We start from the raw sequence: 19,579 nt of genomic DNA, 5'->3' as shown, positions 1-19,579 counted from the left end.
ACCTGGCTGCCAGGTCTGCTTTGATATGTTAAATAGGCACCTCAGCCATTTGCCCTAGGTTTAAAACTTAACAGTAGAATGCTTGCATAAGATCTGGCCTTGTATCTGATCCCTAGTGCTATATAAAATTGGGCATGGTAACATATGCCCATAATCCCATCACTCAAAAGGTGGGCAACAGGAAGATGAGAGAGTCAGTTTGAGGCCAGCCTATGCTACATAGCATGACCCTACCTCAAAAACTAGTTAACATGAAGTAACCTTATCTTAACCAGTTATTTTTCTATGGTTCTATCTCCCCACTCCCAGCTTGCAAAGAGTAAATTTGAAATGACTAATCTGCTTTTTGTCTTTTGTTGCTGCTTTCTTTGGTCTTTAATGTCTATAAAATTAACCTCCTTTGTTGAGCTCATTAGAATATTTATTATACTATGTGGAATAAGGTATTGTTATGAATTTGCACGAGTGAGGAACCAACAGCTGGCCAGGCCAGGGTATCCCACAACTGAGGGCAAACACGCTGGGCAGACTCAGCGGGTGGGGTGGGGTGGGGGGTTAGGGGGTTGGGGGGGGTGGGCGGTGGTGTATGGAAAGTCATTCACACCCAGGCGCTACATCCAAGCAGAGAGTTTATTATAATAGAGAGATGAAGAGAAAGATGAAGAAAGTCAAGTCTAGACTTGACTTTACAGGCTCCGTCTTAGGGAAAGGGCTACCATCTCAGACCACCTGCTGTACTCAGTTCCAGGAAGGACCTCAGGAATGTGCCATGACAATTTGAACAGATACAGAGCAGTATGCTCCTGCAGACATTCTGTCAGCAGTTTACGGTTCTTGAAGATATCCAGATAATCCTGCTGAGCAGCCCAGATAACTCTGATCAGCAGATTGTGGTTCCCCACCAAAAGTCTAACCCAATGGTTTCACGTATGGTTTCCCACCCAAAGTCTAGACCAATAGTTTCAAAAAAATCACCTTGCCCCATATCCCTTCTACCCAATCCCAGCTTGTGGTTTTTCCCTATAAAAACTCTCTACACCTGGGCTTGTGGCTGTCACCACATTTCCTCCATCTGCTGTGTGGTGGCCCAGGTTGAACCTGAATAAAAGGACCCTTATGTGCTTGCATTGGAAACTTGGTGGTCTCTGGGAGTTTTGAGAAATGGGTATAACAGTAGGAAAGAGAGAAAGAAGGAAGAAAGAGAAGGGAGAGAAGCAAAGGTGTGCACACCTTCTGGGAATGGAGAGAAAGGGAAGGAGGAAGGGGGAGGAGGAGTTTTCCTTAAAATGAGGTTTTTTTTTCCCCCAGAGCTGAGGACCGAACCCAGAGCCTTGTGATAAATCCCCAACCCCAAAATGAGGGTTTTATGTAAGGATGTAGGGTGGTGACAAGGAGAGGGATTTCAAGGGGTGGGTCAGAATATTAACAAATTCAATTGATTTTAGATTTGAAAATAAAGCCAATTATAATCATTAAATTGGGGAAGCCTGCTGTTTTCTGATGGGAAACAAAGGAGGAGGAGTAAATCTGGGGGGGGGGAGGTGGAGGAGGAAGTGGAAGGAGTGAAGGAAGGGGAGACTGCAGTTGGGATGTATTGTATGAGAGAATACAAAAAGAATCATTAAATTGTTGTAATTTTGCCTTTTCACATTAGAGCAACCACTAGATGAGATAGAACAGGGCTAGAATTCTCCAAAACCCCATCCCAAGAGAACTGGCTGACCCTGAAGCTCTACACAAGCAGCAGAAGTGAAGGTGTAAATAGCCTGCCAGAGCATTAAAGGCATGCCTCAATATGCACACCAAGCTCATCAACAAGGTGTTGATGTTTAAACACTATCTAGCCAGCAGTGGTGCCATGTACCTGTAATCCCAGCACTTGTGAGGCTGAGGCAGGAGAACTGTATGAGTTCCAGGTCAATTTGGGGTTATACAGTGAGACTTTGTCTCAAAAGAAAAAAGAAAAGAAAATCTGCTCAACTAAGAGCTGATCACTAATGGAGTAGAGGCTTCTGTGGCTGCACATGATAAATAATAGAACTTTTTTTTTTTCTTTTTGGTTTTTCGAGACAGGGTTTCTCTGCATAGCTTTGCGCCTTTCCTGGGACTCACTTGGTAGCCCAGGCTGGCCTCGAACTTGCAGAGATCCGCCTGGCTCTGCCTCCCGAGTGCTGGGATTAAAGGCGTGCGCCACCACCGCCCGGCTAATAATAGAACTTTTTAAAGAATTAGTTCAGGAAAGTCACTAAAAACACAACAGAAATAAACTCAGGGTGGAGGGAACAAAATATGATTCCTGAGTTGCTACCTATGATTAAGATGGACAGTTTCAACAAAAATTTACAAACTGTGTGAAGAAATAAGAAAATATGGCATAAGCACAGGGACAATGACAGTCATTTAACATTTCTACTTAAGCTGCGATGCTGGACTTACTAGACAAAGTCTATAGAGCAGTGATTTTAAATATATACATTTATTTATGTATTGAAAGGGAAAAATTGAAAAGTAGCCATCTTGAGAGACGCTCCCCAATCCCCCAAGCCTCCTCTAAAGGTATTTGCTGACCAGCAGTTTAGAACTGATTAGAAGTTGAACTCATAGGAAGATAAGGCTGAAACAATAAATATATATATCCTGGACTTGGTAAAACAGGATATGGGGAATAATGGACTCAACTGACCAGAAATTAAACTTGTGGGAGAATAGGACTAGAACAATAAATCTGAATGTATATATATATTCTGGGTTCAACAAAAGCAGGACATAGAGAGTAAAAAAATTTATGTCTCTGTAGATACCCTGAATCCTGTTAGCTATCAGTAACCTCATGCTTATAGTTCAGCCAGTAACTTCAAAGAACTACCTCACCCCTAGCCCCCTTGTCCAATCCCAAGCTTCATGCAAACCTTTCCTATATAAACCCCTTAAAGTGAGTGCTCAGGGGCCATTCTCCTCCAGCTGCTGTGTCGGATGTTAGACCAGGGACCAAGTTCGGGGCTTGCCTGTTTTGTTATTAAAAAACCTCTGTGTGCTTGCATCGGATATTGGCTCTGTTGTGGTCTTGCTTGGGGTCTTGCGACCTGGGCACAACAGTATGTATTTTTTTCCATTAAAAAAAAAAACAAAACAAAACAGTTCTTGGTTGGGCAGTGGTGGCACACACCTTTAAGCTCAGCACTCCGGAGGCAGAGGTAGGTGGATCTCTGTGAGTTCAAGGCCAGCCTGGCCTACAGAGCAAGTTTCAGGACAGCCAGGGCTACACAGAGAAACCCTGTCTCGAAAAACCAACAAAACAAAACAAAAACTTAGAATGAAATGACACTCTAGTAACTTGAATCTTCATAAAGAAATAAAGAACAACTGTTATGGTAACCACACAGGTGTTTTACATATGCATATATGCATATAGATGTATGTATGTATGTATTTTTTGAGATAGTCTCTCGTAGCCCTTTGAACTCTGTGTAGCTGAGGCTGGCCATGAACTCCTGACCCTACTATCTCTATCTCCAAATGTTGGGATTCCAGGCATGTTCCATCCAGCCTGCTCTACAGGTAAATACAAATAATGGCATTAATGCTTTGGCTTGTTATACTTTTTTCTTCCCTGAATTAAAAGGCAACTATATAGGATATAATTACATTATAGTCTTTGGCACACAATTGGTAAAGATTGTTATTTGTATGCCAATAATAGCACAAAAGAACATGAGAATAAAGCTATAAAAATATACAGAGGAAAAAATGTGCTACTGAAATTAATTCCAATTAGAGTTAAATAAATTATAATCTTTGGGGAAAACACAAAAATTTTATTTATTTATTTATTTAGCTAAGGATTGAACCCAGGGTCTTGTGCATGCTACACATAAAAGCAATATTTTTTTTAAACAGGAAAGAAACAGGATAATTAAAGTGCTTTTCAAGACAATATTGAACATAAAAATTATTAACAGATAACTATATGTTTGAAAAAGCAAATACTGAAAAAAATTCAAATTTGCAAACATAAGAATAAAAGAAGAGCTGGGCTGTGGTGGCACACACCTTTAATCCCAGCACTCAGGAGGCAGAGGCAGGCTGATCTCTGTGAGTTTGAGGACAGCCTGGTCTACAGAGTGAGTTCCAGGACAGCCAGAATTACACAGAAAAACTCTGTCTGAAAAATGAAACCAAAAAGCCGGGCGGTGGTGGCGCACGCCTTTAATCCCAGCACTTGGGAGGCAGAGGCAGGCGGATCTCTGTGAGTTCAAGGCCAGCCTGGGCTACCAAGTGAGTTCCAGGAAAGGCACAAAGCTACACAGAGAAACCCTGTCTCGAAAAACCAAAAAAAAAAAAAAAAAAAAAAAAAAAAAAAAAAAAAAAAAAAAAAAGAAAAGAAACCAAAAAAAATAAAAGAAGGGGACAGGAGAATATCTCAGTGGTAAACATTGACATAGCATGCATAAGGCCATGGGTCCAAATCCTAGTACCACTACAAGCACCCATATTTATCTTCGTGTGGTGGAATATGCCTTTAATCTTAGGAGGTCAAGGCAGAAGGATTATATTTAAGACCTGTCTGATTTACATTGTGAGGTCAAGGCCATCTTGCACTGTAAAGTGAGACACTGTCTTAAAGAAAAAAAGAAATAAAAGAAGGAAAAAATTGCAAACATAAATTCTAACTTACTAGTAATTACATTAAATGAAAATAAATTAAATACTTCATTTAAAGGCAGAATGAGGATGGAGAGATGGCTCAGCAGATAAGAGCACTTGCTGCTCTCTTGTAGAGGACTTAAGTTCAGTTTCCAGCACCCACTTGGCAGCCATCACACATGCAGGCAAATACTCATATGTATAAAATTAAAAAAATAAAAATCTTTCTAAAAAAGGCATCATTAATGGAAAACATGGAAAAAATTATATGCTATCGGCAAGAGATACCTTTTTTCATCTATTTATTTATTTATTTATTTATTTATTTATTCATTCATTTATTTATTTATTTTGTGTGTATGGACAGCATTCTTGTTTTTGCTGCATCTATCTATCTATCTATCTATCTATCTATCTATCTATCTATCTATCTATCTATCTATCTATCTATCTATCTAAGAATGATAGAGTCTCTCTATGTAGTCCTGACTGTACTGGAGCTATGTTATCCAGGCTAGCTTCAGATTCACAAAGCTCCTCCTGCCCCTGCTTCCTGAGTGCTGGGACTAAAGGTATGCACAACCTTGTCCAGCTGGATAGCACTCTTATAAAGTAAAACAAAAAATCCTTTATCACATTTATTTATTGTGTGCATGTATCCACATATGCACCCATGTTACAATCCACCACGTGGAGATCATGGTACAACTTGTGGGAGTTGATTCTCTCCTTCTGCTGTGTGGGTCCTGGCTGACATTTTTTATGTTTAAATACAAAAATAGGAAGAACATGGGTTGATGGGAAAATTACCATGTAAATAATAGCAAAAAGACAGCTGGAATGGCTATACAAATATCAGATAAAACAGACTTTGAAACAAATTTTCATTAGAGATAAGTGTATAAAATCAATTCATCAAGAAGATGTAACAAGTAACACATATGCCAATAACAGCCTTATTTGTTTCTTTGATGACTAACATTTTGATTAGTGTGGATGAAATCTCAATGAATTTTTAATTTGCATTTTTCTGGTGGCTAGTAATGCTGATTATTTTTTCATGTTTATTGGTGTTTTTTACTTTTGAGAACTGTCTACTTATTTCATTAACCTATCTACTGATTGAGTTACTTGAGTTTTTGCTATTTAGATTACTGAGTTCCTTGTATATTGTACATATCAATCCTTTGTCAGCTAGTAAGGATTTTCTCCTATTCTGAAGGCTGTCTTGATTAACTGTTTCCTCATGAAGTTCTATTTGTCAATTGTTGGCCTTAACTTCTTGGATGACTAGAGTCCTATTTAGAAAGTGCTTGTTTATGCCAATAACATGAAGCATTTTCTTTCTACTTTTTCTATCAGTTTTAGAGTTTTGGATCTTATGTTAAGGTCTCAGAAAACTGAAATAGACCTATCTATAAGCAGACCTAGTTACATCATGCCTGTATATTTACCCAAAAGCATTTTTCATCAATTTTCATCACAGCATTTTTCACAATAGCTAAATTATGGAACCAATACAGGTATCCCTCAACAGAGGCATATAAAGAAAATGTGGTTATACACAAAATTAGACTTTTTCATCCATAAAGAAAAATGAAGTTATGTCATCTGCAGGAAAATGGATGTAACTGGAGATAATCATATTAAGTGAATTAAGTCAGTTTCTGAAAGACAACTATCATATGCTTTCTCTGTTGGTCCTAGATTTTTTTATAGATGCATAAAATTGCATCTATACAAATGACATGAAAATAGAATTAAAATTGTCTGAGGGAACTAAAGGAAGGGGGAGAAAAGTGAAAGGGGAGGGTAGCCAGCTATGGGGTGGGTGTTGCTCAAAGTACTTACATGAAAATGGCCTTATATAACCCAGTATAATAAAATCAAATACAGAAAAAAATGCCGTGTACTAGATGCCTTCCTGATGAATTCCACCAAATATATATTTATAGAAGAAACACCAATTTCTCCCCCCAAAACAGAAGAGAATACAATACTGTCAGACTCTTTCTATGAGAACAATAGTATCCAGAAACCCAAAGCACATCAGAAAAGAAAATAATAGGTTAGTATTCCTTGCAAACACAGACATAATAATCTTTAACAATATACTATCTGAATTCCACAATGGATTTACATTATGACTAAGTGAGCTTTAGCCCAGTAATGCAATTTTTAATGCCCAGACACACCATAAACATATTAATGAAGCTATCAACTAACATGAAAATCAATTAATATAATATAGTATATTCATGGAATAAAGGGCAAAAGCCACATGATCATGTCAATAAATCATCAAAAGTATTTGATGAAGTCCAATACCCTTTCATGATAAGAACAATCACCTAGCAATAGAAAAAATACCATAATGAGCAGATAAGATATGCCAGGTGCTGGTGTTTAACTATTTTACATTTATTAAGCAATTTAATTCTCACACCAACTCTATGATGTAAGAAATATTATCACCTGCATTTTACTGATGGATAAACTGGAGCGCATGGAACTTAAATAAAATCTCATGTGTTAGTAGATAAGTTGTAGTGCTAGGATTTCCATACAGAAATTTCAGCTATGGAGTCCATGCTCATAATGGCCTTTTACTGAACCGGTTCTCAAAGAATGTGGAATAAATAATAATGGTGATAAACAAATTGTATTTCCTTAAAACTAATGGTTTGACCGGGCATGGTGGAGCAAACCTTTAGACCCAGCACTCAGGAGGCAAAGGCAGGTGGATCTCTGTGAGTTTGAAGTCAGCCTGGTCTATAAAGAGAGTTCTAGGACAGCCAGGGCTGTTATACAGAGAAACCCTGTCTTGAAAAACCAAAAAAAAAAAAAAAAACCAAAAACAAAACCCCAACAACAACAACAAAACAAACACCTAATGGTTTAATCTGTAAATAAACCTAACTCATACACTGTTAATTTATATGAGCAACCATACTACTTGCAGTATTAGTAATAAATTCAATAATGCTAGATTATCACTAATATTTAATTATAATTTAAGTCATAAAATTGGTAATGTTTATTTATGTAAGTAAATACAACTTGTAGCATTGGGAAATATTAGCAATTAATTCTAAACACTGATGGAATTACTAACAATTCAATTTCTATTTATAACTAAAATTTGACTCATAACCACAGTACTTATAATTTATAGTAACCATAATGTAAATATCAATAACTATAATAGCCACTGAAATATTAACAATTTGATTTCTTCTAAGTATAAATACTAATCACATATATTGATAACCTTAGTTTGTTATAATTGCCGCAAATTATAGTATTAGTTGTTATATCAAATATTAGTAATGATAATTTCGATTTGAATATATTTCAAAACAGGCACTTCTAATTTGCAAGCATATTTCCAGACACTAATAATGCAAGCATAATTTGTGATACAGTTACATATACTCTTTGATGATGCTAGCAATGATTATTTGATTTCTATGTAGCCAGGCTGGCCTCAAACTCACAATCCTCCTGCCTCTGCCTCCTAAGTGTTGGGACTACAGATCCATGCCATCACATATGGCTGATTATTTTGATTTCTAATAAAAATTCTAATTTAATTTATAATATTGGTACCTATAATATATATCAATTACAATAATTTTTACTATTAATGATCATTTGTATTAATAGTGATTATATTTTATGATAATAAACAATTATTCAATTTCTATTTGCAAATAATTTATAATACTGCTATTGAAATTTTTTATTGGCAATTCTAGTTTCAAATATGGGTAAAATTTCTATCAGAAGGAATATTTCATAATGTTAATAACAATTATTTGATTTCTACATAGAATGCAATCTGATTCATTATGTTAATTCTGCTAATTCACACTAGAAATACATATTTAGTACTAGTAAGAATGAACAACATAAAAATAGGATTTAATAAATTTTGGGATCAATAATTATTATTTGTAACTTTAGGAAATTTGTGGTCTCGGTTGAACATCCTTCATTAAAAATCTGAAATGTTCCTAATTCTGAAATCTTTTGAGTGCCACCATATATTCCACAAGTGTCATGTTCTACATGTGACCTCATGTGACAAGTAGCAGTCAAAACACAAGCTTACTAAAAATACTGTATAAGAGTAATTGAGTTATGTGAATAAAGTGTATGTGAAACATTTTAATTTTATGTTTAGACTTGGGTCTCTAAGACCCAAAGTTAAAGTTAACCTGTAAGCCCGACCTGCCTAAACAATAGGTAACTTCCCGGGATGATGGGAGCTATAGTTCATGGAAAATAACAGCCAAATCACATGGGAAAATACAGTGGCCATATAGGTTTGTCCTTAAAAAGCCCCTACAACATGTGTCTTGTAGCTACTCAGCTGGGAATTCCAGAGGATGGTCCTGACCAAAGTTCATCCTTGGTAGTATTTAATTAAATCTTGCTTCAAATTTGGCTCAAAATTGTGGAATTGGTTTTTTTCTTGTGAATCTCAGGATTAACAGATCCCAGGCTGGAAAGATAGCTCAAAGATTAAGAACTGTTACAGAACCCGGGCGGTGGTGGTGCACGCCTTTAATCCCAGCACTCGGGAGGCAGAGCCAGGAGGATCTCTGTGAGTTCGAGGCCAGCTTGATCTACAGAGTGAGATTCAGGACAGACACCAAAACCACACAGAGAAACCCTGTCTTGAAAAACTGAAAAAGAAAAAAAAATAGAACTCTTACAGAGGACTGAGGTTCAGTTTCTACCACCCATATGGAGGCTCATAACTGTTTGTAACTTTAATTTCAGGGGATTTGACATCCTTCTCTGGCTTCCGTGGGCACTGCATGAATGTGGTGCACAGACACACATACAGGCAAAGCACACACACATATAAAATAAAAATAAACTTTGGACTTGAGTCCAATACTCAAAATACCTTATACAAACACAAGTATTTCAAAATCCAAAAAATATGAAATCTGAAGCATTTATGATTTCTAAGCATTTTGGACAAAGGCCACTCAACTTGCATAATATAGACTTAATCACAAAGCAACTTTATTCTTCTACACCAGTGGTTCTCAACCTTCCTAATGCTGTGACCCTTTAATATAGTTCCTCATGTTGTGGTGACCCCCTGGACCACAAAATTATTTTGTTGCTATTTCATAACTTTAATTTTGCTACTGTTATGAATTGTAACATAAATATCTGATATGAAGGATATCTGATAGGTAACTCCCAAAGGGGTCATGACACACAGATTGAGAACCACTGCTCTAAAGTTTCCACCTGTAAAACTCAGATATCATACTACCAATACAGCCATTGATAATATTGCAGTAGTTCTGACTCTTTCCCACTCTATTCTCCCAGGCTTACCATCTCTTTGTGATTGGGGTAGAAAGTCTGATCAATCAGAGGGAATTCCTCTGTTCCAAGCTTCTTGTGTAGTCGAACCATCTGGGCAAACTATGAGAACCAGGAGACATGGATCAGTAGGTTTCTTACCTCAGGGGAGTCTTTAAGCTGGGACCGCAAGGGCTAGTTTGGATCTGGAATGTCTTCAAGGCTCATGTGTTAAAAATTTATTCCCCAGAGTGGTACTGTTGTGGGGGGTGTGGAAACTTTAAGAGGTATGACCTAAGATGTTTTAGGTTGTTGTTGTGGGGTACTCTTAAAGGGAATTATAAATCCCTGGTTTCTTATTTTCTCTCTCTTTGTGTTTTATTTCTATGCCACAAGAGAGATAACTTTGTTCCACTGTGCACTTCCACCACGATGCCCTGTCTTTCTGCAAGCCCAAAGCAACAGGGCCAACATATCATGTATTGAAACATTGAAAACTGAGCTAAAATAAACCATTTCTTTTTGTGAGTTGATTATCTCAGGTATTTGTTACAGTGATGTAAAGCTAACTCACATATTAAACTTTTAAATATGTTCACTTCCCCAAAGAGAGTGGCTCCAGATTCCCACATGTACATATGAGCAATTTCATCTCTAGTAGCACTCTTCTTGTAACTTACCACCCAGGGTTTGTCACAGAAGTTGTAGACAGAATGCAAAGAGTTAACACTGGGGATTCCAGCATACTGCAGCCCAATGACCAAACTGCGGTAGTCTCCATTACGTGCCATGCTGAAGGCATGCTGGCGGATCAGCACAAAGTCTGGCTTCAGAGACCTGGGTTAGGGACAGGGATAGGAATGTTGAGTGTGTGTGTATGCGGCTCCCCCACCAGCCAGGAAGTTCCCTACTACTCTATTGAATTTTTAAGTATTCATAGCTTCTGGAAATTGCAAAGTGTCTTTTTCTCTCTGCACATATGCACAAGCTGATCCTTCTGCCTGGAGTATTGTTCCTACCCTTTCCCCATCTGGTGATTGATTCCTTTTCAGACTTTCCTGTCTGCTGAAGGTCAGGTTGCAACTCTACCCATTGAGCTCTGGCATCTCCCTGGTCATAGTCTCTCAGACTCTCAGTTGTCTTCTGAGTATGCTCCTCAGAATATATACTGCAGCCTCAGGGGATATGTGAGCTCTTCCCTCTGTCTGCAATATTCTACCCAGCAAACCTACAAGGATCTCTCCTTCACCTTCTTCAGGACGTTCTCAACCATTTCTTATGCTGCCTGGCCACCCTATTCAAACTGCAAACCCCATTATGTTCCAAAAAGCCCTACATCTGCTTTACTATTCTGGGCTTTGCTTTGTGCTTTTACATTTTCTTCTTATTTGTTTATAGAACAAGTTAAGGGCAAAAGGGTTTTATATTTTGGGGGTGTGTGTTTTGTTTTGTTCACCATTAGGTCACTCAGCATGTAGAAGAGCTCTTGGCATACAGTCGTCGGTGCTAAATAAATATCTGTTGGTGTCAAGTGCTGAGGACAGCACCTAGGATGAAGTAGATGTTTAACAAATGTTTGTTGAATGAATAATTTGAAAGTTTCCTTGTGGCCTGCTAGGATCCTTGGCTATTTAGACTCCCCCACCAGTGAGCAAAACCCAAGATTTTGCTCACTGAAGATGCATAGGGAGTTAGTGACTCTTCCTCAGTTATAAGGGAGTCCTTTATACTTTTTACCAAAACACCATTGTGCCTTTTTCATACTCACCTCACAACTTTGACTCCATTCCGAAGAACTTCCATGTCCACAGAGAACCCACCATTGGCATGAGCCACAAGATTGAGATCAGAGAATTCAGCCTGGAAAAGACAAAAATAAAAAATAAAAAAATCAATGATTCACCCACATCATGTAAGTGAGTCCCAGACAATGGAGTTTCAAGCCCATCTGCTCAACTTACTTGCTCTACTTTAATGTCAATTTCTCCATGGATCTTCTTCCCTTTGAAGTATTTTGCCCTGGAGAGAAATACAGAAGGGCACATCTATTAATGTTCGGATCTCAGACATGAAGACCACATCTAGGCTGGTCCCTTCAACTCTTTTCCCCTTCAGTGCTGGTACAGAAAACATGTAATACTTTAAAATTGTAATAGTTTGCAAAAATTAATTGACAATACTTTGTGAATAAAGTCTATTATAATCTCTGTGGAAGTATATAAAAGACATTGTGAGATGTTTTCTTAAACCTTAGAGGGCAGGCATGTCCCAAAATATGATATCTCATGACATTACTATTCTAAATGTTCCAGTAAAAAGCTTTGGAAAATGAATGGTGCTAGGTCACTTTGAATGCATGGAGGTCTGTAAACGGCCAAAAACCTAAGAGAGTTTAAATACATGACGTGCCTGTGGCGTGTTATGTTTCATTGCCTGTGTGGTTCTTGGTACTTATGTCATCAGGGGCCCGAAGTATCTCTCTGTTTTTTCCTTTACTATGAAGCAGCACCTTGATCATGGGTGTCATCTGCTGTGGGGGACCCAACAGCTATGGGTGGACAGTTGCATCTGAACAGGAGCAGCCAATTGAGAAATGCAGGCTTCGGCTGGTTGTAAAGAAGCTGTAGCCAGCAATGATGGGGAAGGGAGGAATGCAGCTGAGGATGAGAGGAAGCCTCAAGAAGATGAGTAGGAGCAGCAGCAGTAGGCACATCACAAATTGCTGTGTCATTGTCTCTAGCCCCACTCCAGCTAAGCTCAGCTTCCAGCAGCCTCCTCTCCCAGGCTCAGGATTTCTACCAGACAGGCTTCTTTTTCTTCTTTTTTCTTTTTGGTTTTAGTTTTTGAGGCAGGGTTTCTCTGTGTAGCCCTGGCTGTCCTGGAACTCACTCTGTAAACCAGGCTGGCCTCGAACTCCCAGAGATCCAATTGCCTCTACTGGTATTAAAGGCCTGCTCCACCACCGCCAGATAGGCTTCTTCACAGAAGCTCCAGTCAGGATTTTCATGGAAGGGGGATGAAAGGAAGAGACACTCCTAGGGACACTGGTCACTAGCATGTACACAGTCAGCAACTCTGACACATTTACATTGCACGAGTGGGTTCTGTTGGCTTCACTAGTGTGGACGCAGGAACAGCTATTTGTTTTTCCTTTTTCTCTGTATATTGTCTCTTTCTTTTGAGTTTCTGTCCCCTTCCATCTGTGTCTCTTTCTCTCTCTGTGTCTGTTTCAGTTTGTTTGTTTGCTTGTTTGTTTTTTGACAGTAAGTGTAGGGGCTACTGTAGTTTCTGCTCAAGCTCCTGTTTGGAGCCAAAAAGTCTTGGTCCCTTTGACAGATCATGGCTTTGTCTCCATTGAGAATTGTCTTCTGCTATAAGGAATTGCCTTGGCCAAGGTGACACCCAATTTCCTCCCTCCCTCCCTCCCTCCCTCCCTCTCTCCTCCCTCTCTCCCTCCCTCCTTTCTTTCTTTTTCTGAGACAAGATTTCTCTGTCACTGTGTAGCCCTGGATGGCCTGAAACTTGCTTTGTAGACCTTGAACTCATAGAGATCTGCCTCCCTCTGCCTCCCAAGTGCTTGGATTAAAGGTGCGAGCCACTATGCCCAGCAACACTTAATTTCTTGAGCTTAGACCCTGACCTATTTCTGGTCTCAAAGTGGGTATGAAGGTGTGCTGGATAGTTTACATCAACTTGACACTAGCTAAAGTCATCAGAGAGAAAGGAGCTTCAAATGAGAAAATATCTCCATAAGATTGGGCTGTAGGCAAACCTGTAGGGCATTTTCTTAATTAGTGATTGATATAGGATGGCCCAGCCCAATGTTGATGGTGCTACTCCTGGGCTAGAGGTCCTGGGTTTTATAAGAAAGCAGGCTAGTTTTTGTGTACTCTTTGGTTCTGCCACATTTTTTTGAGCATGGTCAACAATGCCTGTCCCCACACCTTGGAAAATTGAGGAAATCAAGGACTTTCTGCTCACAGCCCAGCAGAAGCATGAAAAATCCATCAAGATCAAGAAGAACAAGGAGACCTGGCAGTGGTGCATGCCTTTAATCTCAGCACTTGGGAGGTAGAAGCAGGAGGATCTCTGTGAGTTTGAGGCCAACCTCATCTACAAGGTGAGTTCCAGGACATCCAGGGCTGTTACACAGAGATACCCTGTCTCAAAAAACAAATAAACAAGCAAAAAAGAAGGATGATAATGATGACAATGTGAAGTTCAAGGTTTTCTGTAGCAGATACCTTTACACCCTGGTCATCATAGACAAGGAGAAGGCAGAGAAGCTTGAACCCCTGGTGTAGCAGTGAAGGAGCTGAAATGAACTAGACCTCTGTATTTGACTATTAAAAAAAAACTCTGAAAAATTAAAAAAAATAGGAAGAAGGAAGAAGGCCAAACAAGCTACAGAGAGCTAGCCACCCAGCACTCCTTCATGGCCTGCCCTCTTTGAATTCCTGCCCAGACTTCTTTCAATGATGGACTACAATATGGAAGTGTAAGCCAAGTAAACCCTTCCTTTCCAACTTGCTTTTAGTCATGGTGTTTCATCATAGCAATGATAACCCTAACTATGACAGAAGGCTAGACTCTTTGCCTCATTCTAGGCTGACTGTGAAGGGATGTCTCTACACCCCCTAGGAACAGCTGAGGCCTCTGACCTATATCCTAGCTTCTTCTCTGCTCAATCCTATATACTCTTTACAGTGTTGGTGCAAAAGACATACCCAGTAGGGCTTCTGCATGAAAATCTCTGCCTCTTGAGTCTGTTCCAGGAAGTCAACCTATAACACTGGGCTATAGGTAGGAGTCAAAGTACAGAAGAAGACTCTTAACATGATTCTGTAGCTGGGTCATCCAGCACCATGTTGAAAGTGAGCACTCTGAGTGGCAGGAGATGTAGTACAGATAGCCCATAATACACTGCAGCCATATAAATTCCTCTGTAGCAGGCCCAGTTTGTATTGCAAGGAGGATGCCATATTATGTGGCAGGCCCAATGACATTGGAGGTGTCACAATGACAAAAGATGAAATATGGTATTTTTTCTTGAGTGATGAAGAGTGACACAATGGGCCCCTGGTATTTGGGAGCAGCAATGACTTTTCTTAATGCAATAGGATGCCGGGCAGTGGTGGTGCACGTCTTTAATCCCAGCACTCACTCGGGAGGCAGAGGCAGACGGATCTCTGTGAGTTCGAAGCCAGCCTGGTCTACAAATCGAGTTCCAGGACAGGCTCTAAATACACAGAGAAACCCTGTCTTGAAAAAAACAAAAACTAAAAAATTAGGAATCTTGTGGAGGAAAGTGAAGCAGCTGGTGAAATATCTTTGACACTTGCCAGATGTAAGGGAAATTGCAACCAGATTGGAGTAACTGTTTGCTTAATGGCACTGGTTAACTGCAGACAGATCTGATATATTGACAGTGAATAACTACCAATTCAAGGCAAACTATGAAAGGCAGAGGATGCCCCTGGCTCTTTTTAAAGAAACCTTAACCTGCAGCCAGAGAGCTAACAGAAGGGAAGACCAGGCTCAGGATTTAAGTATAGTGGACAGGACAGGAGTGGTACCCTAAGGTGTGGGACAAGGATACATGGATAGATGCAGTTAAACATCCTGAACTTACAAGACCTGCCTGAACCCACTATACCAGCAGAAGCAGTCTACTCACTCTTACTACATAGAAACCTTCCCTCTGATGGAAACAATGCAAAAGGCCTTGAATGAAGCATGTACCTTTGTCAATGCCTACTCTGCTCAGGATCCACTCCAAACTACTACCCTGGAAAACTGACTAATAACTAGATCCTGCTCACAGTGAGTCCCCTGGACCCAGAGACACCCTAATGTTCATTTCCATGACTGACCCCAGCGGGATAACAGTTATTGAAGAGGAGAAGTCAAAAGAGTAGCTTCTGATATGGCACCTTCATGCCCCTACCAAAGCAGTAAATCAGGGCTGGGTGTATAGCTCAGTGGCAGAACACTTGCTTAATATGCATGGGGTTCTGGATTTCAACCCCAGCACTGGAAAAGAAACCAGAACAAAACAACAGTAAATCAAAAGAAATTTGGAGGAGATGTTAGAAAATGGGACCAGTCAGAAAGATCTGGAAATGCTGCAAGGGCACTTGTCTCATCATATCTCCAATGCATTAACCAGTTGTGTCTCTGAGGAGACTGGACAGATCCAGAGAATTTTTGTTGACTGCTGCAAATGTCACTAATTAGTACCTCTGTTTGCAGCTACCATACTGGACATGTTATCATTATTATAGATTAATAATATATCAGGTATGACAGGCAGCCATCAATTTGGCAAATGTACTTCTTCAATTCTGATTAGAAAAGAGGACCAGAAACAGTTCACATGGTTTTGACAATATTTGTCGATGGGTTTTCCATAGGGCTATTTTCTTTCTCTCAACCTACACTTATAATATAGTCCAAAGGAATCTGGACCATCTGGACATCCCAGAGAATATCACATTGAACCATTATATCAGTTACATCATACTGATTATGCAAGATGAATAAAAGATGGTTAGCATATTGCTTTGATAAGACACATGTGATCTAAGGTGGGGATGGTAGCACAGCACTCAGAGGCCTAAAGCAGGAGGATCATGAATTTGAGGCTAGCCTAGGATACCTAGTGAGTTCCAGGTTGTTCTAGGTTATATAGTAAGACCATGTCTCTCATGAGCTTGAGAGGGTGGGAGAGAAACCATTCAAAGACCCAGGGACCTATCATATTAGTAATATTTTTAGGGACCCAGTGACCAAAAACATGCCAAGACAACACTTCCACTGAATAGAGCAAAGCTTTGCATTTCATGCCCTCTACTGTTAAAACAGAAGGCAGGCTTCTTTCAAGTTCTGGAAACATCATATTTTACATCTGCATCCATGTTTCAGGTGACATGTGAAGTTGTCAGCTCTGAGTAGCATAAGAGGGGTCTGTGGCAGATTCAGGATATGATATAACAATCCTTCAACTTAACCCATTTGACCTGGCAAGTCCTCTGATACCAGGGGTGTCAGTATTGGAGATGGATGCAGTGTGGAGCCTATGAGAAGCCTAAGTATGAGACTCATGGGGTTCTGGAGCTAGGCCATGTCATCTGCAGTAGGGGCTTAGATACCTTTGTGGTTGTTGTATTTGAGATAGGGTTTTATTATGTAGCCTCATCTGTTTTGAGACTTGCTATGTAGCCCAGGCTGGCATCAAACTATGGATCCTTATACCTTAGCTCACTGATCTCAGATTGCAGGAATGTGCCACCCACCATGCCTGGCTAAATTACATTCTGGCTGAAAAACAGATTCCATTGCAGAATTTCTCTCTGATAAAGATAGAATGCTTGGGGGCTGGAGAGATGGCTCAGAGGTTAAGAGCACTGGCTGCTCTTCCAGAGGTCCAGAGTTCAATTCCCAGCAACCACATGGCGGTTCACTACCATCTATAATGAGATCTGGTGCCCTCTTCTGGCCTGCAGGCATATGTGCAAGCAGAATACTGTATACATAATAAATAAATAAATCTTAAAAAAAAAAAAAAAAAGATAGAATGCTTGACCATAGGACACCAAGTGAATATGCACCCAAAATAGCTCATTATGAGTGGAGTGAGGCCACACCCACCAAATAATAAAGTTAGATATTTATGGACAATGTTGAGTAGCTTGTCTGGTTGTTCAGGGACTAGGAAGGAAAATGACTGGAAGATCTTGACAAGGAGAACTGAGGTACAGCACTGTGCATGAACATATGGGAGTGGGCAAAAAGGGAGGAGTGAAGATCTTTGTACTGTGTGCTAACACCCACTAGGCGTCATCCACCATGGTAGTGGTACTAGGCAACCAAGTAGATAGGATGAGTCATCCAGATGATGTCAGCCAGTCTTTAATGAACCATCCCAGTGCTAGCAGATGGGCACACGAATGAAATGGCAATAGCAGCAGAGATAAAAGCTATGTGTGGAGTTTCCAGTTTCCAACAAAAGAGATCAACATTGAATCTTTGATATGACACCATACTTCAAGACTAACCAGCCACTTGGGACAAGCTGACTGCATTGGGCTTCTTCTATGTTGGAAAGAATGGTGATCCATTTTGACTAGTAATTTTCATGTGTGGTTTGCCTTTTCATTTTCTGACTAAGACTAGCAAGCATCGCTGTCCAAAGGTTTAAACAATACTTGATTCTCAGAAGCATGGGATCCCATATAACACTGTAGCAAACCAAACTACACATGTCATAACAAAGTAACGGAAGGCAAAGAGGTGCAAAAGTGGCCTATGACTATGGAATCAACCAGTGAGGTTCTATAACACACCACCCAGAGGCTGCTGGCCTGAGAGAATGAAACCATAGGTATGACCTCATTTTGGAGATGACACCATGTAAGAATGGGCATTACCTTCCTAAAGGCAGTGCAAACCCTCAGTCCATGACCATTCTATATGCTGTTCTTCTAATAGGTAGAACACATGAATCTGGTAAGTCAGAGGTCACAATGGGAATAGCCCAGCTTACCATCAATCCCAGTGATCCACTTTTAGAATCTGTGCTTCCTGTTCCTTCAGGTTTCTGCAAGGTTAGAGGTCCTGGTTCTCCAACAGGGGGATACTACTATCAGGGGATATAGCAAGAATCCCATTAAACTCTAAGCTATGATCACCACCTGGGCACTTCAGGTTTCTTTTGATAAGTAAAGAGAAGCCACTAGCAGAAGAATGTAACATTGATTGCTAGGAAGGAGGAGGTAGGGCTGTTGGTACACACTGGGGGCAGTAAGGAGCAGATTTGGCACCCAGGCCATCCACTTTGGCAACTGTTGGAACTCCTTGTTCAGCTTTCATGGTAAGTAGACAAGGAAGCAGTCAGAGTCAGGTGTGGGGACACAGGCTCAGGGATCCTTCAAAGATGAAGGAATGGATCACCCACCAAGTAAGCCACTGAGACCAACAGAGGTGCTAGCTGAAGGTGAAGGGTCTCCAGGGAAGTCTATCTAAGAAAAGAAGCCACAATAAGAAACACAGTTTACATAACTCACTATATACATATTTACATAATAACTCATGCTATACACACACACACACACATACACACACACACATTATATAAGACCCATATGTTTTATGACAAACAGGATGCCTTATATAATATAGAGCATATAAAATATATATCATACATGTCTCTAGAATGTTTAGTAGAATATGCATAAGTATACATATATAATTGGCATTAAAGTTTCAACTGGCCATAGTTCTATATATTAGTAGTCCATCTCTTGGGAGATGTAGACAGGAGGATCATGAGTTTGAAGTCAGTCTGGGTTACATAGCAAGGCTCTGTCTTTCTCTCAAAAAAAAGTTTTGGTAAATAATTACTATATGCAATGTGGTTTTGTATTTCCTGTTCTATTTTATTCCATTTTGTGAAGAAAATCCTATACTTGTAGATTCATTATACGATATAAAGTCATTATGTAGCACATGCAATATGTAGTCTATGTCATATACAATATATAGTATACATAATATATTGTATATATTATTGGAATAACAGACTTATTAGATAATTGATTACTAT

General features: G+C 39.6%; 1 protein-coding gene across 1 annotated transcript in view; it reads right to left on the bottom strand.

Annotated features, from left to right (window-relative positions):
- Syn1 (synapsin I) overlaps positions 1 to 19,579 on the bottom strand; it is a 48,954-nt gene that overhangs the window by 25,530 nt on the left and 3,845 nt on the right. Inside the window, 4 exon segments of the mRNA XM_028884905.2 lie at positions 10,009 to 10,098; positions 10,656 to 10,812; positions 11,744 to 11,835; positions 11,937 to 11,994. Of these exon segments, the coding sequence (XP_028740738.1) occupies positions 10,009 to 10,098; positions 10,656 to 10,812; positions 11,744 to 11,835; positions 11,937 to 11,994 (397 nt within the window).

The sequence above is a fragment of the Peromyscus leucopus genome, chromosome X (assembly GCF_004664715.2).
Source record: "Peromyscus leucopus breed LL Stock chromosome X, UCI_PerLeu_2.1, whole genome shotgun sequence".
NCBI classification, from domain to species: Eukaryota; Metazoa; Chordata; class Mammalia; order Rodentia; family Cricetidae; genus Peromyscus; species Peromyscus leucopus.
The sequence above is the reverse complement of the archived record's forward strand: the minus strand, read 5'-3'. Positions and strand labels throughout refer to the sequence as shown.